General features: G+C 52.2%; 1 protein-coding gene across 1 annotated transcript; it reads left to right on the top strand.

Annotated features, from left to right (window-relative positions):
- Positions 1-345: 345 nt before the first annotated feature.
- LAMTOR1 (late endosomal/lysosomal adaptor, MAPK and MTOR activator 1) lies at positions 346-7,960 on the top strand. Its single transcript, XM_066367707.1, has 5 exons — positions 346-528; positions 6,065-6,210; positions 6,464-6,541; positions 6,891-7,017; positions 7,350-7,960. Exons 1-5 carry the CDS (start codon positions 487-489, stop codon positions 7,440-7,442), a joined length of 486 nt encoding a protein of 161 aa, XP_066223804.1. The 5' UTR covers positions 346-486; the 3' UTR covers positions 7,443-7,960.
- The last annotated feature ends 5 nt before the right edge of the window (positions 7,961-7,965 follow it).

Here is a 7,965-nt window from a genome sequence, read left to right as displayed (position 1 = left end):
CTCTGCCCCAACCTGGCGCTTGGCAACTGGGGCGATGTGTGTGTATCCCACTCGCCTCTCGCATAGCATTTAGGAGAGCATATCATGAGGGCACTTGGTGTAAGTTCAATCACTGGCCCACAAAGATAGATTGGTCATCACGCGACCACATAACACAGGTCACGCGAAGGTCTTTGCGCCCGGCCCACAGAGGCGAACTGGAGCTCAGAGATTGAGAAGCTAAAATCCTGTGATCGGTCCCACCCTTTCCCCCATCACGTGTCGCGCCTTGCAGTGTGCGTCTTCACATTGGTTGGAGGTGGTGACGCGGTAGGGGCGGGGCCGGAAGCTGGGGTTTCCGCGGCGCAGCTGCAGCAAAGCGGCTCTAGGAAAGTGTCGTCCGGGTGGTTGTTTGCTGAGTGCTGCCACAGGTCATGTGACCGGAAAGGCTCCTGACGGACACAGTCCCTCCTCCGCTCGGCCTGAGCGCCCGGCCCGACCCCCGCCATGGGGTGCTGCTACAGCAGCGAGAACGAGGACTCGGACCAGGTGCGGCCGCCGCGGGCGGGGCTCGGGAATGAGGGCTGAGACCCTGGGGCATGGGGCCCAGAAAAAAAACCTGCTGAAGAGGGGGAGCTGGACGGCGGGGCTTACTGAGTACAGAGGCCCGGAGGGGACAGATTACGGAGGAGACGCCGGGCCGTTCTCCTATTTCTGTTAAAGCCCCAGTTCTCTGCACAGTCCCCGCGTTGGGGTGTGCAAGCGGCGGCCTAACTCACTAGCTACTACCCTTTTCACCTCTCCCTACCCTGAAACCTTTAGTTTGAAGAGTCCTTAGTCTAGGTCTCTGGGAAGCATTCCCTCCTCACCTCCTTGTGCTTGTACAGTATTAGTGGACTTCGTGAATCCATTGTACAGATGGAAAAGCTGAGGCTCAGAGTTAGTTTTTCCCGAGGTAAATTAGGAATCTGTGTATATCTCAGTCCCTGGGGTTGGAGAAGGAAGGTCGCTGCTGGTCTGGGGTCAGAAGGACTGGAAGTTGCCGGCATTTGAGTTAGTGAAGGATTTAATAGGCACAATGAGGACATTGGGACGTGTGGGAATTTAAAGGGAAGTAACAAGTCGAGATTAATTTCAGCTGGATTGTGGAATAGGGCTATGGGATGGGGAGCTCAATTTGGCTTCCTCCAGGTCAGTCCCTGTCTGGAGCCTGAAGGTTCCTCTAGCTAGAGAGGTTCTTGCCCTGGGAATTTGGCTGTAGATCAGCTCCCTTTGCAAGAAGAATTAGACTTGGGAGTTTTAAATTCTCCCTTTTCTTCTTGGTGCAGTCTCACTTGTCACACTTTAATTCTGGCTCTTCCCACTTGACCTCCTTTGAGGAGGGAGAGCCTTTCCAAGGAAGTAGTGGTTTGTTGTTTTTTTTTTTAATGTTTATTGTACAGGAACATGGATCTGCTCCTGTATGTGCCCTGACTGGGGATTGAACTGGCAACCTCTGCACTTCAGGATAATGCTCTAACCAATGGAACTATCCCGCCAGGGCCCAAGGATGAAGTCTTAAGCTGTTGGCTATTCACCTTTATGATTGCCTCTGTGCCTGGGTTCCACTTTCAACACATACAAGACACAGAGACAGCAGAAAGTTTTCAGCAAGTATCCCACAGTTTGGTGGGGTAGATGGTCACAGACATGGATTATATCCTCTGTGACTCATGAACCTGTTTTAAGTTAAGAATTTAGGCTTGGGAAATGTCATTTGTATGAGAGGCATGGGTGGCTGAACACAATGAGCACATAATCATATTTCTTCTATGTTAGGCATGCCTCATAGCCAATACCTTTTGCTTCACCTCACCTTATTTTTTTATTTTTATTTATTTTTTTACAGAGACAGAGAGAGAGTCAGAGAGAGGGATAGACAGGAACAGACAGACAGGAACAAAGAGATGAGAAGCATCAATCATTAGTTTCTCATTGCACATTGCGACACCTTATTTGTTCATTAATTGCTTTCTCATATGTGTCTTGACCGTGGGCCTTCAGCAGACTGAGTAACCCCTTGCTGGAGCCAGCCACCTTGGGTCCAAGCTGGTGAGTTTTGCTCAAACCAGATGAGCCCGCGTTCAAGCTGGCGACCTCGAGGTCTCGAACCTGGGTCCTTCTGCATCCCAGTCCGACACTATCCACTGCGCCACCGCCTGGTCAGGCCACCTCAGCTTATTGAAGAGGCAGTATTCCTGCCTACTGGGAAAGCTGTGGCCTATGAGAAATTGTCCTTTAAAGCACAGTGTGGACTCTTGCTGGCAGAGTCAAGAAGGATTAATACCTTCCTTATGGGAAACGTTACAAGCTTCTAGCATGAAGAGCTGGGCTTGTTGCTCTCCTCAGTCTCCACCTTGCCCCTGATGGGCTCTGACTTCTGTTTCATTATTTTTCTTTTTTTTTTCTTTTTTCTTTTTTTCATTTTTCCGAAGCTGGAAACGGGGAGGCAGTCAGACAGACTCCCACATGCACCCGACTGGGATCCACCCGGCATGCCTACCAGGGGGTGATGCTCTGCCCCTCTGGGGCATCGCTCTGTCGCATCCAGAGCCATTCTAGCGCCTGAGGCAGAGGCCACAGAGTCATCCTCAGCGCCCGGGCCAACTTTGCTCCAGTGGAGCCTTGGCTGCAGGAGGGGAAGAGAGAGACAGAGAGGAAGGAGAGGGGGAGGGGTGGAGAAGCAGATGGGCGCTTCTCCTGTGTGCCCTGGCCGGGAATCAAACCCGGGACTCCTGCACACCAGGCCGACGCTCTACCACTGAGCCAACCAGCCAGGGCACTGACTTCTCTTTCTAACCCCTGAAGACAGTATTTGGTCAATGCTGGGTCATTTGAGGCCTCATGTGGCAAAAGTCTACTTACCTGGTCTATGAGACAACCATTCACTAATGAAATGTCCCTCTTTGAGCTCTTGGGCAAGTCCCTCTTCCCCTCTCACTGCCTCTTTATTATAATAATAAAAAATGTACAACATAATACAGTTTTCAAAGCCCTTTTACAGTTATCTCATTTGACTCTTGCCAAACATCTGTCACAAGTTATGTCTAAAGGCAAGAAAAAAGTTCAGAGAGACTAAGTGATTTAGTAAAGATTACAAAGCTGAGAAGTGCTATAGCCAAGGTTTTTGATACCAACCCATGTGCTCTATGCATTGGGCCAAGCTATCTTTTCCAGTTGTACCCATGGACCCGCTGGCTAGTCATGGGCAGGCCACGTATGTGTCTGTGCTGCGGTAGACAGTGAAACTCTGACTCCTGGGTTCCTTCATCTGTGTTTCATTCATCCTTTGTGAGTGAGGCTATGTTATTTGTCCATTCTGATGGGAGTAGTATGCCCTCTGCAAGGCCAGGTCTCAGGAATACAGCCTTGTTCTTGACGGACCCCTGATAGGGGAGAAACTGCCTTGCTCTGCAGGAAGATCTGTGTGAAGTAGGGCTGGGGGAGAGATGGGCACAGTTGGAAGCAAACTCAGGCACCATTGTGGAACCAGCCTTCCTTAGAGATAGTTGATCCTTTGGCAAGTATTTTGTCTTTCTAGCCCTTTATTATTTAGTCTGTGTTTTAGGGAGGGTGTATGTCTAGGACTTGGGAGGTGATGAGACAGAAGCCCATAGCTTCTGCCTCATGCTGCTAGGAACTGGGGACACTTGGGCACTTGAGAGTTGAGCAGAAGTCATGTGACAAGGCTGGACCAGCCGAGGGTGGGGCAGGCAGAGCAGGAGGAAGTAGCCCTTTGCAAGGAGAGTTGTGGAATTGTGGACAGGGGAGCTGGGAGCCTGCAGTGGTCAAGTCAGTGGTAGGAACTGAGATAGGCCTGGAGCACTGAGGGGTCTGGTGGTGGTGGTCTGGTACTAAGGGTTTGGGAGTCGGCATTAGCCAAGATGGATCCCTTGTCCTCCTTGGCTTTGTTGTTCCTTTTTTAAATAGAGAGGCAGGGAGGGAGAGACAGGCAGACAGGAACATTGAGCTATTCCTGTATAGGCCCTGACCAGGAATCAAACCAGCAACCTCTGTGCTTCTGGACAACACTCCAACCAACCGAGCTATTTGGCCAGGGCTTAATTTTTTGTTTATTTTATTTTATTTTTTTTTTGTATTTTTCTGAAGCTGGAAACAGGGAGAGACAGACAGACTCCCGCATGAGCCCGACCGGGATCCACCCGACACGCCCACCAGGGGCGATGCTCTGCCCACCAGGGGGTGATGCTCTGCCCCTCCGGGGCGTCGCTTTGCCGCGACCAGAGCCACTCTAGCGCCTGGGGCAGAGGCCAAGGAGCCATCCCCAGCGCCCGGGCCATCTTTGCTCCAGTGGAGCCTTGGCTGCGGGAGGGGAAGAGAGAGACAGAGAGGAAGGGGGGGGTGGAGAAGCAAATGGGCGCTTCTCCTATGTGCCCTGGCTGGGAATCGAACCCGGGTTCCCCGCACGCCAGGCCGACGCTCTACCGCTGAGCCAACCGGCCAGGGCCTAATTTTTTGATTGATTGATCTTTTCTCTCTTTCTCTCTCTCTCTTTCTCACTCTCTTTCTCTCGAGACAGAGAGAGGAAGGAACGAGAGGGGCAGGGGAGGGAAGCATTCATTTGTTGTTCTACTGAGTCCTGTATTCATTGCTTGCTTCCCATGTGTGCCCTGACTAGAGATCGAACCTGACACCTTGTCGTCATGGGATGATGCTCTAAGTGGCCAGGGCTGGCTTTGTCACCCTTTTATGGCTTGGATAGCTACCCAGCAGGTCTGCTTATCCAATTTGCAGCTGACAAAGCCAGCAGGGATTTGCAGCTGATGGGCTCAAGTAGGGTGGTATCCAGAATGAGAGCAGTAGATTAGAACAAGAGACAAAACCAGGACAAGAAGAAATACAGAATTATACAGGCCCAGGGAGACTTGAGTGTTCTAGGGGTTGTGATCACCAGTGTAGGCTAGCAGTGTTAACAGGTTTGCTGAATGTTAATGAAGCCACACCAATAGAGGTGTGGTGCCTTGGCAAGGGAGGGAACAGCTGCACTGTTAAGTTAGGTCAGGATATGCCAGGCACACCAAGTCGGAGAGTATCAGAGGAGAGGAGAGTATATACTTGAGAGGAGAAAGGACCTGGCCTCAAGAAGGAAACACAATTGGACTATGTGACCCAAAGGCTGGGGCTGGGACTCCTGCCCTGAAATAATATGAGGAATGGGTATTGAGAGGTTGGGCTTGCTTTCTCTTTGGGCCCAGGGCCCTGTCTGGCCTCACAGGGTTTCTCTATCCTGGGGACAGACCGCCTTGCTGGGGAAGGACCTAGATTGGGGGATCAGGAGGGCCATTCTTGGGCTCCTGACTTGTGTCAGTTTCCCCTATAGACCTCACTGTTTTTGGTATTTCCACCTCTCCTGGCTTCCAGGCTCTAATATTTTAACTTTGTAAAGTTGCTGGACTATGAAGCTCCAGAGCTGTGACTGAATACCTGCTTTGTGCCTCTGTCCATCTTTGTAGGCTGTCTGTGACTGCTTGGCTCCACTTGAACTCATCCTGGAGCACAACTGAGCTGAGCTCCCGAGGGCAAACAGGAACTGAATCTTATCTAACATATGATTGGGCACTGGTATAATTCAACAGGGACAGAGAGAGTCAGAGAGAGGGATAGACAGGGACAGACAGACAGGAATGGAGAGAGATGAGAAGCATCAATCATCAGTTTTTCATTGTGACAGCTTCGTTGTTCATTGATTGCTTTCTCTTATGTGCCTTGACTGTGAGCCTTCAGCAGACCGAGTAACCCCTTGCTCGAGCCAGCGATCTTGGGTCCAAGCTGGTGAGCTTTTTGCTCAAACCAGATGAGCCTGCGCTCAAGCTGGCGACCTCAGGGTCTCGAACCTGGGTCCTCCGCATCCCAGTCCGATGCTGTATCCACTGCGCCACCGCGTGGTCAGGCATGGTATAATTCTAATAAAAATATTTTTGGTGCTTAAAGCTTAAAGGTCAGAGTTGAGTTGAGAGGAGGGCCCAGAAAAGGCAGGTTAGACTAAGGCCCCTGGGGCTGACTTCTCCCTGATGACTTCTCCTAGGACCGAGAGGAGCGGAAACTGCTGCTTGACCCTAGCAGCCCCCCCACCAAAGCCCTCAACGGAGCCGAGCCCAACTACCACAGCTTGCCTTCCGCTCGCACAGATGAGCAGGCTCTGCTCTCCTCCATTCTTGCCAAGACAGCCAGGTGAGCATCACAGAAACCAGGCCTGGGGCCGAGCTCCTCCATCCATGTTAAAGGCTGGAATAGAGGGAGCCACCCCAGGACATGGGGGATAGGACAAGATAAGGGGGAAGAAGTGCCTCCAGGCCCAGCCTTGCTTTAGTAGGCGGGCAAGGGACACTGCTGTCAGATAGCCCTGGAGTTGGCACCTGGCAGTGAGTCCTGTTTGTCTGTCTTGGATATACTGTCATGTTCTCTCTGTCTCCTCTCCCCAAAGCAATATCATCGATGTGTCTGCTGCAGACTCCCAGGGCATGGAGCAGCACGAGTACATGGACCGGGCAAGGCAGTACAGGTGATCACCTGGCCAGCTTGGGTCCCTCTGGCTACTTAGGCCTCTCCCATCCTCCCATCACCCATGATCCAGCTTTGGAGCTTGGGGCCCAGTGCAGCCTCTTCATTTGGGTGTAGCCAGGAGACCACAAACTCTTGGGTCCATCAGTAGATATTTACATCAGCCCTATTTGTCCTGTGACACTCAAGGGCGTGGGGGCCAAGGGAGGGAGGCTGGAGTGAGTTGTGGTGAGCTAAGGCCGCATCACCCTGCTTGTCTGATCTGAGGGAGGCTTACCTGGGCTGAGCTGGGCAGGGCAGGGCAGGGCTGATTGTGGCCTGACTATCCACCCCACCCCTCCCTCGGCCAGCACCCGCTTGACTGTGCTGAGCAGCAGCCTGACCCATTGGAAGAAGCTACCACCACTGCCGTCTCTCACCAGCCAGCCCCACCAAGTGCTGGCCAGCGAGCCCATCCCCTTCTCCGACTTGCAGCAGGTGAGCCATCCCTGACTACCCACCCACACTGCCCACAGTGTAGTGAGGGTTCGCCCTCTACCTCATGGGAGGTGGGGAAGTGGAGTTAGCCTGTTAGCTTGTGGGCTTTGCTCATACCCACCTCTTTCTAACATTTTTATCTCCTTCCCATTTCCTCCTCTCAACCTTTATTCTCTCTCTGCCCCTGCCTTTTTTTCCCCGTCTTTTTCTTTGGCTTCCTATCTGCCAACACTCCCTCCTCTCTGGCCATCTGATCCTCCTCCCCTAATTTCCGGATCTCCCTTCTCACCTGTCTCTCTCTGTTCGTCTCCTCCCTGGTCCCTCTGCCTCAGGTCTCCAGGATAGCTGCGTATGCCTACAGTGCACTTTCTCAGATCCGTGTGGACGCAAGAGAGGAGCTGGTTGTACAGTTTGGGATCCCATGAAGACAGGGGTCTTTGGACAGCTCTTCTCTCTTCACCCTGTCTCTACCCTGCCTCCCCTGGCCCCAGCCTCACTGTGGCTTATTCAGTACCCTAACCTGCTACTAATCACAGAGAAGAATGTGGAGGAGGATGAGAAGAGCAAGGCTAGAAGCCTGAGCAAATGAGAATGGAGCAAGGAACGGTAGAACCATTTGGGACTGGCCTTTGAAGCCCTGGCCAGGGGTGGGGTTGGGGTCTTCAGTATCTCTGGGATGGGGTGGAGGTACCACTGTGAGGGTGATCACTAGGGAGCCTGTGGAGGCCCCCTTCCCCACTCTTTCTCTTGGCCTCACTCACTCCTGTGCCCTTCTCCCTGACTTGGTGCTCACATGCACCTCACTAGGGTATGTGACCAGTGTCTGGACGAGCTTGACTTTGAATGAATTGAGTTTGTATTTGAGCACCCTGGGTTTTTACACATGTTTGGGGTTTTGTTTTTTTGGTTTGTCTCCCTTGATAAAGGAAATGTATTCATCTGAGTGCT

The sequence above is a fragment of the Saccopteryx leptura genome, chromosome 1 (genome assembly GCF_036850995.1).
Source record: "Saccopteryx leptura isolate mSacLep1 chromosome 1, mSacLep1_pri_phased_curated, whole genome shotgun sequence".
Lineage (NCBI taxonomy): Eukaryota > Metazoa > Chordata > Mammalia > Chiroptera > Emballonuridae > Saccopteryx > Saccopteryx leptura.
Note: the sequence above shows the minus strand (reverse complement) of the source record. Positions and strands in the feature narration are given on the sequence as shown.

Coding starts and splice junctions, on each gene's coding strand:
- LAMTOR1 (XM_066367707.1), top strand. CDS start 487: ATGGGGTGCTGCTACAGCAGCGAGAACGAGGACTCGGACCAG. Junction 529..6,064: donor AGAACGAGGACTCGGACCAG/GTGCGGCCGCCG, acceptor GACTTCTCCTAG/GACCGAGAGGAGCGGAAACT. Junction 7,018..7,349: donor CCTTCTCCGACTTGCAGCAG/GTGAGCCATCCC, acceptor CCTCTGCCTCAG/GTCTCCAGGATAGCTGCGTA.